Below are 14,926 nucleotides of genomic sequence, written 5' to 3' on the forward strand. Positions count from 1 at the left end.
AATGAATTATTAGTGGCTGAGTGAGTTCAAGTAGAGTCAAGAGGCTACTCTGGAGGTCACTCTTATGCAAGCTTCAGTTAGACATTGTTACCTATCATAAATTTCCAAACCCCAACCAAAATCATTCCAGCCAATCCTAAAGAACATCTAGGGAATATATAAAATTCTACAAAGGTTCCATGCACTAGGGTAACTTTCCAGAAACCTACAACCTCCAGATGGTCCCTGGACCAGATAAATCCTGAAACCCAGAGGGGTCCAGCCTCTGCAGAAAATCAGCTAGTCTCATCTCCCTACCCCACATTACTAACAGCCTCTTCCAAAATGAAAAGGTTAGAATGGCCATAGCCCAAATACCTCTAAAGAATGGGATAGAAAGATCAAAGGTGATGATGGAGTTATACAGAGAAGGTAGGGTTTAACAAATGAATATGACTGCTAAATCATTAAATTGATATTTTAGTCTCCAGTATCTTAGAACAGCCAGAAGTAAACACCTAAAAATGTGGTATTGCAACCCATACCAAACTCTGAAATCCGTTCTACAACTAATTGTTGTGCTGTGCTTTGAAATTTATTGCTTTGTATATATGTTATTTTTCATAAAAAAAGAAAAAAAAAGTCACTTGAGATGCTAAAAAAATGTATTTATTTGTTGTAGCCTCCTATGTTCTGGAGTAGCCAGGAGGAAAAATCTGAGGATGGTACGGCAGCCCATGACAAACTCTGGAATCTGTCCTGTAAAAGACTTATTGAAGAGTCCTTTGAAAACTATTGCTTTTTTCTCTATGTTACATTATATAATAAAAAAGGTAAAAAAAATAAAAATAAAAATGATATTGGGAAGAAAAAAAAGTTGCCACGGCATCCAAGACCCAGCACAATCAAGCTTTCCTCTGTTCCTGGATCCAGGGGTCTCAGCCTCCTACCTCTACAGTCATCCTTTGCTCTGCCTCAGAGTTTCACACTGCTGGCTCCACTGTTTTGTTAACTCTCAGCTCAAACGTTCCTCTTCCCAGAGGCTCTCCACTACTATCCAATTCAACCCACTCTATAACCCATCAGCCTCTATTTCCCCCCCCAAATTTATAGCATTTAGTACAATCTGAATATTCGTCTTTGTTGTCAGTCAGTCTGTCTGTCTTTCTATCTATCTATCTATCTATCTATCTGTCTGTCTGTCTATCTATCTGTCTGTCTGTCTGTCTGTCTGTCTGTCTGTCTATCTATCTATCTGTCTGTCTCTTCTCCTCTTCAACACCATTCACACGATCTCCCAGAACAGAAATGTATCTGGAAGTTGATCTTTCTTGTTGATCACTGAATCTTCAGCCCCTAGAACAGTTTCTAACATAAAATTGCCATGTAATACATTTGTACCAAACTATTTGATGACTAACTAAATGAAAAGGTTAGGAAAAAAATTAGCAAACTGAATTAATCAGAACATTAAATGAATTATACACCACGATCAAGTGGGATTTATTCCAGATATGCAAGGGTAGTCCAACAAAATAAAATGAATTAATGTAATACATCACATTAAAAGAATGAAGGGAAAAACCCACAGGATCATCTCCATTGATGCAGAAAAGGCATTTGACAAAAGCCAGTACCGTTTTTTATAAAAACACTTAGAAAACTAGGTATAGAAGGAAACTTCCTCAACATTATAAAGGGCATATATGAAGAACCCACAGCTAACATCAAATTCAATGGCAAAAGACAAAGCTTTCTCTCTAGGATCAGGAACAAGATAAGAAAGCCTACTGTCACCACTGTTATTCAATACTGTACTGAAAGTTCATGCCAGAGAAATTAGGCAAGAAAAATAAAAGCCATCTTAATTGGAAAGGATGAAGTAAAACTTTCCTTACAGCAGATCACATGATCCTATACCCAGATAATTCTGAAGAATCCACAAAAAAGTTTCTAGAACTTAGAAATAAATCAGCAAAGTGATGGGGTACAAGATCAACACCCCCAAATCAATAGTGTTTCTATATAATAGCAATGAATAATATGAAGAGGTAATCAAGAAAAAATATTTCATTTACAATAGCAACTAAAAGAATCAAATCTAGGAATAAATCTAACTAAGGATGTAAAGGACTTGTACACAGAAAACTATAAAACATTGTGAAAAGAAATCAAAGACCTAAGTAAATGGAATGATACTCTGTATTCATAGATTGGAAGACTATTGTTAAGATGCCAATGTAACCAAAGCGATTTACAGATTTAATACGACTCCAATCAAAATTCCAACAAGTTTCTCTGAAGAAATGGAAAAGTCATTCATCATATATATGGAAAAGTAAGAGGCCCCAAAGCCATCTTGAAAAAGAACAATATTGGAAAACTCACATTTACTGATCTTAAAACCCATTATAAAGCCATAGTATTCAAAACAGCAGGATTCTGGCACAAGGCCAGACATATGGACCAATGGAATTGAATTGAGAGTTCAGAAATAAACCCTCACATCTATGGTGAAATGATTTTTAACAATGATGCCAAGTCCATTCAATGGGGAAAGAATAGTATCTTCAACAAATAGTTCTGGGAGAACTGGATATCCATACGTAAAAGAATGAAGGTGGACCTCTACTTCATACCATAAACAAAACCCAGCCCAAAATGGTTCAAAGAGCTTAGTATGAGAATGAACTCTAAAACTCCTAGAAGAAAACCTTGGGAAGCATCTTCTGGACCTTTTGTTAGAAAATGGTTTCTTATACTTTATAATCAAAGCACAAACAGCCAAAGAAAAAATTGATAAATGTGACCTCATCAAAATTAGAAATTTTTGTGCATCAAAGAACTTCATGACAAAAGTAAAAAGAGAACCGAAGAATGGGAGAAAATATTTGGAACCAATCACATATTCAATAAAGGTTTAATATTCAGAATATATACATAAATTCCACAGCTCAGCAACAAAAAGACAAGCAACATAATTTAAAAATGTTCACTTAAAATGGTTAAAATGATTTTTACTTTATCACTATTATAAAAAGAGCATTTAACTTACACGAGCTCTCATGCTACATCCTCTCACGTACTGGCATTTGTGCCCATATATTTGCCTTCCCGTTTACAGTACTACAGACAAACTGGCTGTGCTCCTAACTGAGACCAACTAATCCTGCACACTGCTTCTGCAATTCTTCCCTCCCCCTTTAGTTATTTACTTATTTAAATTTTTTATTTTATTTTTTTCTTCCCTCTCCTTTGCATTCATAATTCCACCTCTGTACTGGATTATTTCCATCTGCACACAAACATGTTAGATTTTTTCCCTTGTTAAAGAACAAAAGAAAACCAAATTAAACTCTTACCCCATAATAGCCTCCAGCCTACTGGATCATTTTTTTGGCCTCTGCTAGAGCAAAACTCCTTTAAAGAGTTGTCAGCATTTAAACAGTTTATTAAGAAAGAAAAAAAAGAAAAAACAAATAAAAAATGAAAGAATAAACAGTTTATTTTCTGATCCCCACTACCTTCTGTTAGAATGTATGCTCCAGAAAGGCAGGGATTTTTGACGGTTCTGTTCACTACTACATCTCTAGCGCTTAGAATAGTGCCAGGGACAATGCCAGGCCCATGGTAGGCAACTTAATATATAATCGTTGACTAAAAAACAGCACATTGGGTCACCAGCCACAAGTGGAATGTCTATATTACAGTGTTACTAAGCACAATCCAAGTTAAAAAAAAAAAAAAAGAACCTGGGCAGTCCCCATTAAGAAAGCATATTAAAAGGTGGGGTAATTCAATGTATGCTAGTCTGAAGCCTACCAATTAATGGGCTCAAAAGTTATCAGGCCCCTTTTATGTGCCAGGCCTGTTGCAGACACCAGAAAAGTGATGAACAGGATAGATAAGGACTCTGCCTCCAAAAAGTTTAAATTTTAGTGACATACTAGAGAGTCCGCATTTTGTTATGGTTTTTTCCTTTGGCTTTATTGATATAATGAAAATGGCACATATACATAATACAAGATATACACATGTTAGGTATTAATTACTTTACTCAGCAAACGATTTTGAGTATTTACATTCCAGGTAATACTAGGCTCTGAGAATGTATAAGTCAAATAAAGTATTCTACTCCCAAGGAGCTTACAGTTTAATAGAGAAGACAGAAAACACATTCTTATAATACAATGTGATAAGTGTTGTGATACAAGAAGGCATAATTATAACAAAGAGAAAAAAAAATTTTCTGAGTGGGGATGGATGACTAAACTGAGTCTTTAATGATACATCAAGAATATCAAGCCATGAAGGCAAAAAGGCTAAAACTGGATGGAATACTCCAGGAAGTTTACGTGGGAATTATATCTGAAATATAAGGACGTGTGTGCATGTGTGTGCGTGTATCTGAGTATGGAAGAGATGAGGCAAAAGACTTGATTTGCAGATCAAAACAGGTCTTATATCCCAGATTAAGGAATTTAAACTTAATTTTATAGGCAATGAATAGCTGCTGAAAGGACTAGAAGTGGGCAAATGACATGATTATGTTTTAATTTTAGAAATACCAGTATGGCAATAATATGGAGGACGGACTGGAGGGAGACAACAACAGAGGCAGGGAGACTTCATAGGAGGAAAATACAGGTTTTCAATAAGAAACAAAGAGGGAATGACCAAAGGTAGTAACCTTGGAATGATGGGAAGAGAATGTTTCAAGAGTTTTTTAGAAGGGAAAAATCAAAAGGATTTGTAAACCACAGGAGACCTTATGGTTGCCTACCTAATATTTAATGCCCTAATATTTAATGCCTGTAGGGTCCTGATTTTATTCAGGTATCCACTCTTCTTAGTTCATCCATGTGAGCAATGAAGGTGATACAACCTCTAGTTCATGGCTAAATTGTAATTAGTCTAAGTTAACCACGGTAATCCATTCCTTTTGCCCATGACTGCTTTAGAAGTGGGCATATAATGCAATCTAACCAATGAAAGGTATGGTGAAATCTTCTGAGGGCCATCAAGAAAAAGTTACCAATGAAAGGTATGGGGAAATCTTCTGAGGGTCACCAAGAAAAAGTTTTCTCACTCAAAAAAAGTCACACACGGACTGGAGAGGCAGCTAGAATTTGCCATATGTGAATGAGCTGACTAAACCTCAAACAGGCAGGTACCTGGTGTCAATACCCAGTGTCAATACCTAGAGGATGGTAGAACAGAAAGAGAAGGGATATGGGTTCTGATGTTGTTAAGTCTATGGATTAGCCAATCCTAGAGCACTTTATTTTATAACTACTTGTACCCAGAGATAAAAAAATCTCTGGGTGAGGAGAGTTTTCAGCTACTTGCAGCTAAGAACAACCTAACTGACCCTGTGACTAACTGAATTTACAGGGCTAGGTAGATTTAGTGGTTAAAACTAATATCCAGGTTTTTGGCTTAGAAGATTGGTTTGACCATGATACCATTCATAGAGACTGGAAATAAAAGAAGATTATGTGGTTTTCTGGTAGTGTTACTAATTCCTTCCATTCAGCAAAAGGGTAAACATAATCATTAATAATTCCATATATTTAGTGAATGTAACAAAGCCAGTGCCATAAATACACAGAGTGCTTAGAGAGCATAGAACAGGGATCTTATCCTACTCTGGGGGTAGGTGGGCCTGGAAATACTTCTCAGGGGCAACTGTTTGAATTAACAGTTGTTATGGCTTAATGCAAACCAGAAATCATCCCTTAGGATGAAAGCTAAAACTTAAGAATAACATTCCACAATCAGCATTTGAAAGACTCTATCTCTAATTTATTGTTGGCTCCAGCTGTTCAACCTCCAAGTTGCTTTATTTAAAAATAGCCAAGCCTTGCTCTTTATGAAACTTATTTCTGTAGCAGAGAAGCTAAGCCTACCTATAATTATGCCTAAGAGTTACATCCAGAGACCCTTTTTTTTGTTGCTCAGATATGGCCAATCTCTCTCTAAGTGGAACTCTGCAAGGAAAATCACTATCCTCCCCACTACATGATGTCCAGGGTGTGAGTCTCCCTGGCAAAGTGGGACAAGACTCCCAGGGATGAGTGTGGCCCTGGCACCATGGGATCAACAATGCCTTCCTGACCAAAAGGTGGAAAAGAAATGTAACAAAGTAAGGTATCATGGCTAGGAGAGTTCAAAAAGTGCCAACAGGCTGTTCTGGAGGCTACTCTTATGCATGCATTGCTAACTGCCACAGTTTGCCCAACCAACCAACATCACTCCTATTAACCCTAAATAACACCCAGAGCTCTATCTGAGATCCTATAAAAATTCCACACACTGTTTATTTTTCAGAAACCTAAAACCTTCAAATAGTTCATAGGCCAGATAAGTCCTAAAACCCAGAGGTGCCAGGCCCTACAAGAACATTAACCAGTTCTATCCCCCATCCCATACTGCTGACATCCCTTTTCAACATGAAATAAGTCAGAATGGGTATAACCCAAACATCTCTAAAGATTGGGCAAAGGAGAAGGAGGAGTTGTAACAGAGAATCTTAGATTTAACAAATGACCATGATACTGAATCATTACACTGATATTTCTTTTTATTTTCCAGTGTCTTGGAGCAACTAGAAGGAAAATTTAAAATTGTGGATCTGTAATCCATACAAAGTTTGGAATTTGTTCTATAACTACTTGCAAAATGTACCTTGAAATTTATTGCTTTTTAATGTTATATTTCACAATAAAAATGTTAACTAATAATGCATACACACCAAAAAATACCCAATCTTGAATAGAAAATCATTTAATTTTTAGAACAGTAAACCATTTAAATTTTAAGCTTATAAATAACAAGGTACAATAAATATTACAGATTTCAAAATAGTTAAAGAAGACCTACTTACCTTTGCATAGGCTTTTCCACCTTTTAATTCCTGCCAAGATAGAAAACACCATAATGATATCATGATTAAATATTTCAAATATTAAAACATCAAAGTAGACATTTACATCTGGAAGATACCACAGATGATAAAATTCTGAAAAATTTAAACCCAACTATTTGAATCCCACATTCCCCTAAATGACCAGAATTTTTGAAGTTTTAATCTTAAAGAGACAAATGGTGGGAATACAAACTAATATTTAATCTATTTGCTGCAAAAGAAACAGCAAAAAGTATGCTGAGCTCATTGCAAAAGCATACATCACCAAAGAAAGGTTATATTACTTATCTAGTTAAGCATATTAACATATTTGAGAAATATTTCAACAAGAGTTGAAACCCTTATCTCAGAGACAACCACTGTTATTAGTTTTTATGAATCATCGAAAAGATTTTCTATGCAAATAAAAGCATATATGTAGTACATATATCTTTCCCTTTTACCCAAATTATAGCATACCACACACTACTCTATGCCTTAATTTTTTCTACTTAACATATATTGGGGATTATCTCATATTAGCATTATATGGGTTAGAACCTTCTTATCTAACATGATCAAGACCGGCAAAAGTGAAAAATAATAAAATTAATATATAAACATCAACATTTTAACTTAAAACATACAACTGTACCTTAATTTGCTAAACCTTTTGACTTATGATATCACATAGCTGTGTGTAAAATATTCAGAACAATGCTGAGCACACAGTATATTCTGTGTGCATGTTCGTTATTATTAGGGCCAAAATCTCTTCTTCCAACCCACTTTTAAAATATGTTTGCTGAATGAGGTTCTCTCTAACCTTCTTTGCATAAACCAGAGCCATAATGCATCCTCTATTAGTTCCATCTTTAAAGTTGTGAACTTAAATTTAAATTGAGAAGCAATCTAGGATCAATGCTATTATTCCAGAATATTTGTTGCCTTTCCCCTTCCCTGCCCCTTTGATGCAAGCCTGTTTATGCCACTAGATCTACTCCATCATGAATTAATTTTTTTCTTCTTTATAGATTATTTCTATATGCCTTAATAGTGCTTTCATTAATCAAGACAAAACGAAACTTTCGCCATATGATCCTTGTCTCCTTAGGTAGTTCTTTTCTTTGCTCCACTTTTCAGTCAAGCTCCTCTAAAGACATCTATATTTCTGTATCCAACTCTAATTAACCCCTCCAAGTGGGCTTTTGTCCTCATTTTCCCTCTGCAGTGGCTCTTAAAATTATAAATGATCTTCATTTTTTGTTAAAGCCAAAGGCTAACTCTCTGTTCTCATCTTAGTTAACCTATTGGCAGCATCTGACATGCTCAGCCACTCCATCTCCTTTCTTTCATCATTTTCTTCTCTAAACTTCCATTGTGCTACAGTTGCCCGGTTTTATTCCTACTTACTCTCCTTTGTTGGATCCTACTCCTTTATTCAACCTCTGTAGAAAGAATGCTAGTTGTACCCCAATTATCCATCCTTCCCCTTTCCATGGTAATAAAATCCCCTATTTTTAATTGGACATCTGGTCATCCAAACTAAAGAATATTACATTTTCTACATTTTTTTTTTTGAGCTGTGGCAGTGTGACTAAGACCTGGCTGATAGCATGTACGAAGTGATATGTTGAATTCCTGATCCGTTCTTGTACCTGCCAACACTATCTGGTACCACTTCTAAATGTCAGAATGATCCAGGACTTGTTAAGGCCTCTTTTCTCTATCTACACTTTCTCCTTGAGTGATCCCACTCAGGACCACGGCTTTAAGTAACAAGTGTATGTCGAGGACTCTCAAATCTTTAGTCTGAACTTCTCCCCTAAATTCCAGGCTAGTATTTTAAAATGTCTACTTACATCTCCACTTGGATGCCTCACAGACATTTCAAATTTTGTATGGCCGAAACAGGCCCACTGATCTCTGCCTATCTGCCCCCAAATTGCTCTACTCTAAGTCTCTGCCATTTCAATAACTAGCACCACCATTAACACAGATGCTCAGTTATCCCCAATTCTTTTTTTCCCCTTATGTGGGATGAACAGCCACCCCCCTCCTCCGAAACATATGTTCAAGTCTTAACCCCCGTAACTGTGAATGTGACAGTATTTGGAAACAGGGCTGTGGCAGATGTAATCACACTAAAATGGGTATATGGGATTAGGATGGACCCCGATCCAAATAAGAGATTAGGATGGACCCTGATCCAATAACTGATGTCCTTAAAAGAAGAGGGAAATTTGAACACAGAGAGAGACACATAGGGAGGAAGGCCATGTGAAGATGGGACATGGAGATTAGAGTTATGCAGCTGGAAGCTGAGGAACGCCAAGGACTGCTGAAAGTCACCAGAAGGTAGAAGGGACAAGAAAGGATTCTTCCCCAGGGCCTTTGGATGGAGCACAGCCTTGTCAACACTTGATTTCAGACTTCTAGCTTCCAGAACTATGAGAGAATGAATTTTTGTAGTTTTAAGCCACTCAGTTTGTTGTATTTTGTTACAGCAGCCCTAGGAAACTAATACTTCCCTCATTCCCTACACCCAACCCATCAGTGTGGTCTAATTCCAATAAGTATCTTGAACCTCTCCTGTTATACCTATGCAAAGGCATAAGCATTTTTATTTGAACTATATGGTCCCTTTGTAATTTATCCTCCACATAGCAACAGAAGTGATGTTACAGATAATGTCTCTTATTAAAATCCTCCAGTGGATTCCAATTATAATTATAATAAAATCTAAACTCTTTTCCATGGCCTACAAAGCCCTGCCTGATCTAGTGTCTCCAACCTCATCACTGAGCACTCTCCTTCTCCATGTTTCTCATGCTTCAGCCAGACTGGTCTTCTATCATTTAAATATGTCAGGTTTACTGTTTATCTTGCATGGATCTTGAATATGTGGCTGGATAACTTTCATCAATTTTGAAAGATTCTCAGCAATAATCTCTCTCCTCTCCTTCTAGGACTCCAATTATACATTGTTTCCCACTTCTTATACTTTTTTTTCTGTATATCCCATTTCTTTTCCCTCATGTGCTTTAGTCCAAATATTTTCTTCTGGTTTATTTTCCAGTTTGCCAATTCTCTGTTGAGGTCTTTCTTATGTACTTAGTTTTAAATTCTAGTTGCATTTTTCTGTGCTAGACTTTCAATTTATTCCTTTTTTAAAATACAGTTTCTGGTTCTCTGCTGAAATTACCCATCTTGATCACTAATTAGTTATTGTAAAGGTTTGCCTCTGATCATTCCAAAATCTGGTCTTTCACTCCATTAATTTATTTCTTCTTTGGATTTCTGGTCATGTAGTTATCATGTTTCTTGGTGTGCTTAGTAGTTCTTGTATATGAAAAGTTAAAGAAATAATTTAAGACTCAGAGTGGTTACCTTCTTCCAGAGAAGATATACATTTGTTTCTCTCAAAGATGTCTTCCCCAAAACCCTCCCCCAATTTTCCAAACTATTATCCTTCCCCAAAGTATTCTTTATTACTCTATAACAGATCATTATCTGAAATAATCTTATTTGTTTACATGTTTACTGTTTATCTCTTCTACCACTCCTCCAACTCCAAATGGAATATAAAATTCTTGAGGGCAGGAGCTTATTCTAGTTCACCAATGTATTCCCAGCACCTAAAATAGTACCTGGCATATTACATACACTCAAATATTTGTTGACTGGTTACTTATTGCTTCCCTGTATCTGGAATACATAGTGTATTATTGAACATTTTATCTTTGTCAAATTGAGAGGTAAAAAATAGGTATCTTTTATAGTTTTAATTTGTGTGAGACTGAGTATTTTTAAAATATGTTTAAAAGTTACCTGTTTTTTCTTTTCTATGAAATGTATATTCTCTCCTTTGCTTATTTATCTAAAGGGTTTTTAATCTTTTTCATATTGATTTATTTGAAGGGGCTTTTTCTATATTAAGGAGATCAGTCCTTTGACATGTTTTGCAAATACTTTCCCCTAATTTATGACTTTGTTTATGGTACTTTTTTGTCATGCAGAAAATGTTTAAATAGTTGAGTTTACTGATTTCTCATTCATGGCTTCTGACTTTAGTATGATACTTGGGAAAGCTTCACTAATTTTATTAATCAAGATTGTAATTATGTATAGTTTACCTGTCGAAATAGGCCCACTAGTAGACTGGTACACTAAATTCAGAGAATAAGCTAGTCATCTTTAAATGAATCGATGTGCCAATACATTTTGAAAGCAACATAAATATTAAGTCTAATTTGGGCTAAGCAGACCACATAGCATAAGCACGATAAATATCTCTATCTAACCAAACACGGTAGAAACTGTTAGTTGTTCATTAATGTCTACTCTCCCTTCTTTAATGATAGAATCTGTTGGCCACTGTGCCAGTTTAAAACTCTCATGAAATCCAGAAAAGCCATGTTTGAATACTGAGCCAATCTTGTGTAGCCAGACTTATTGTTTAGGGCAGGAAACATGGAGATGCAGCACACCCCAGTTGTGGGTGTGGCCTTTCACTTAAATGGAGAGGTGACCCTGCCCATTAGAGGTGGGCCTTGCGTAGTTTACCGAAAAGGGGAAACATTTCGGAGAGAGTTCAGAGTGACAGTGGTGGCAGAGCTAGCAGGAGACCCAGATGTTTGGAGATGGAGAAAGAAAACACCCATAGGGAAGCTGTTTGAAACCAGAAGCCAAAGGATCAGCAGGCACTAGCTACATGCCTTCCCAGCTGACAGAGGTATTCTGGATCCATTAGCATTTCTTCAGTCAAGGTATCTTTCCCTAAATGCCTTAGTTTGGATATTTTTATGACCTTAGAACTGTAAACTTGTAACTTAACAAATTCCCTTTTTAAAGGCCATTCCATTTCTGGTACATTGTATTCTGATAGCTTTGACTAACCAAAACCACCACCTAGCTAGAGACTGCATTCACAGGTTTCCTTCCAGATTTAGTGTGGCCCTATGGCTAGGTTCTGGCCATTGGGATGTGAGCAAAAGTAATACACACCACTTTAGAGTTTTGCTCTAAACAGAAATGCATTTGCACTCCCTGCCCTTTTCTCTCTTCTTGCTAGTTGTGAGATGACAAGACTACAGTAGCATTCTTGATCTACAGATGAACACCATATTGTGAAGATAGTGGCGCTGCTCTGCTAGTCCTGGATTCCTTGGCTCTTACCTAAGAGACACATAAACTCCTAACCTGTTTAAGTCACTGTAGTTTGGGTCTCTTGTTTCAGCAGTTTATCCTATATTTAACTAGTATACAAAGTCCTCATAATCACAGGACCTGGTTTATTTCAGATGAACAAGTCCCACTTAAATAGGACTATTAGTTCTGTTTTTTTAAAGATGGACTCTGAGTTCCTTTAATTTGTAGTTATGCTTTTTTCCAAACTGAGTTACACGTTTTCTTTTACTTAAAATTCAAAGACTGAAAGAATCATCTTAAAAAAATCACAATTAGAACTCCAGTTAGAAAAGGTTTCAAGGAAAGAACAGAAGTTAAGGGGAAAGGGAAGAAGGTAGGATAGATATATATAGCTAATCCTTATAACTCCATAAGGAAGACATTTTTATATCCTTATTTATTTAGAAGAGGAAACAAAGTCTGAAAAGTTAGGAAAATTTTCCAAGTTCTTACAGTTAGTAAGTGGCATATCTGGGATCTCTACTCAGGTCCATATGACACCATATATGGTTTCACTGCACCATGATACTACCTTTAAGAAAGTCTCCACTCAATTATTGCTGCTCCAAAAATGAGTGTTTTCGAGATCAATTTTAATAAAGGCTTAAAATATGTAAAAATAATTTTATGTATATATGTATGTATTTATGTTTTATTTTAACAGAGTAGATTAGGCAATATAAGAAAATTAAAAATATAGTCACATATATCATAATGCTATCGGTTCATTTAAAATACAGAATAAGAAACATCAAGCTAGTATGTTAAAAAGAAATAGCTAAGAAAGAAAATGGACTTGGAATCAGAAAGACCTGGGTTTGAGTCTCGATTCACCATTTACTAGCTTTGTGAATTTGAGCAAGAAACTTAACCTCTCTGAGCCTAGTTTTGGTTTTCTTAAAAATGAGAAAATAACACCTGATTTCAGCAGTAGCGCTGGAAATAATATTATATAAAGTCCCCAGCCCAACATCTAACAAAGAATAGGCATTCAATAAATGGTAGAATATAAACACATACTGCCTTCAGACTACTACAAATAAAGTTAATACTTATATGTATAATGATAATGAAATGAAGAGGTTCTTGAATGTTTTAATTTACAACTTCAGATTCTTCTTCATATTTGCCACAGTAATTTAAATTGCTGCTGAAAGTACAAAGTAAAATCACATATAACAATTCTAATGATAAAGACAAAGCAGAGTTAAATGGAGTGAGTCAGTGACGATGGAACTAATTATGGTTTCTGAAACAAGAGAAGAAATAGGCTATTTTTATACCTTTCTCACAGAAACTCTGTAGATACAAGGATCTAGGATGCCTGTGTTGGCACTTGCACTCATTTTGCACATAAATGAGAACTTCTTTCTCCAGTGAACACAGTTTGCTTGCACCACCTCCCTGAAAGGGGGAAAAAAGGGCCAGTTAATTAACTATTATTGGTGACATGCTAAAAGCACACACATACTTTCACCCAAGTCCTTAAGGCAAAATGACAGACTAAAGTCAGTATTTGGAAACAGTAAAAGAGGACAAAAATAAATTCCTAACAATATGACCTGAAAATCTTTAGAAGGTTTTAAATATTCACAGGAAACTGGAAAAAAATGGATTTACTTACCAATTCAATCAATATAAATTGAGGCTTTATCATTCATTCATTCATCAAATAGTACACACTTACGCGTTTAACATGTTTAAAATACAGAGAAAGACATAGTTTCCAACCTTGTAGGACTTATACATTATAGTCAGTGCTAGATACAGAAAACACAACTACAGCTTGCTGGGGATTAAGACGACACATGAATAACTCTTCCCTGAGTAACAGCCTCACACATGTGCTTGTACTCTGGAGCAGGCTCTTACGTGACAGCAAGACAGTTTAATGAGCCAAGAGACTACGCTGGGACGAACTAGGGATCCGAAAAGTGTCTATGAATTACTCAAGATGGGAGAAACCTGGAAATGATGAAAACAGAAAATAAGGGTCTAGCATTACACCCTGGACAACTCTGCCAGCTACAGTAAGCTGCAATAATTATCTGTTGACCCAATGAATAAATGAATCCAGGGGTCACAAATGATCAATTCTAGTTGCCAGTTCTTGTTTATGTTACTTCCTAATGATTTCTAAATCTATCCCTTTGTTGTATCTAGGATCATTACCCTAATTCAGACCTTTAATATCTCTTCCCTGAAATAGGGCAATAACTTTCTAAATGATCCCCTCTCAAGTCTAACTTCTTTACTGCTACCAGAGAGCCCTTTCTAAAATACAAATTTGATAATACAATTCCTCTCCTTAAAATCCATCATTGCTTCCCTATATCTTATGGGATAAGATACGGCATCTCCTTAACATAGCATCTTCACAGTTAGTCCTGTCTCATAATGCTTGTTGTTCCCCATTTTTACTTCACACTGTTCCATTTGTATATCTTGTTCATGCTGTTTTCTTTCCATTGTCTGCCATCTACTCTCCTTTCCACCAGTTTAATTCTAACTCATTTAGCTTTCACCAATGCAGGTATTACTGGTGTCCCAGTGTGCCAGTTTGAAAAGTTGTATGTACCCTAGAAAAGCCATGTTTTATCCTAACAGATCTTGTGGGAGCAACAGTTTCTTCTAATCCCTATTCAGTACTATAGGCTGGAAACTTGATTAGGTTATCTCCATGGAGATGTGACTCAATAAAGTGTGGGTATTAAACTTGATCAGGTGGAGATGTGTCCACCCATTCCAGGTGGGTCTTGATTAGTTTACTGGAATCCTTTAAAAGAAGAAGCATTTTGGAGAAAGCTGAAGAATACAGCAGAACCACAAAGCCTTTTGAGAATGATGAAA

At 36.1% G+C, this 14,926-nt stretch overlaps 1 protein-coding gene across 1 annotated transcript in view; it reads right to left on the reverse strand.

Moving 5' to 3' along the window:
- Positions 1–14,926, reverse strand: part of EEIG2 (EEIG family member 2) — a 92,688-nt gene that overhangs the window by 39,922 nt on the left and 37,840 nt on the right. The window contains exons 2-3 of the mRNA XM_077120062.1: positions 13,360–13,480; positions 6,866–6,895 (exon numbers count right to left, since the gene is read on the reverse strand). Of these exons, the coding sequence (XP_076976177.1) occupies positions 6,866–6,895; positions 13,360–13,480 (151 nt within the window). The remainder of the gene's footprint in view (positions 1–6,865; positions 6,896–13,359; positions 13,481–14,926) is intronic.

Source organism: Tamandua tetradactyla, chromosome 11 (assembly GCF_023851605.1).
Source record: "Tamandua tetradactyla isolate mTamTet1 chromosome 11, mTamTet1.pri, whole genome shotgun sequence".
Taxonomy (NCBI): Eukaryota; Metazoa; Chordata; class Mammalia; order Pilosa; family Myrmecophagidae; genus Tamandua; species Tamandua tetradactyla.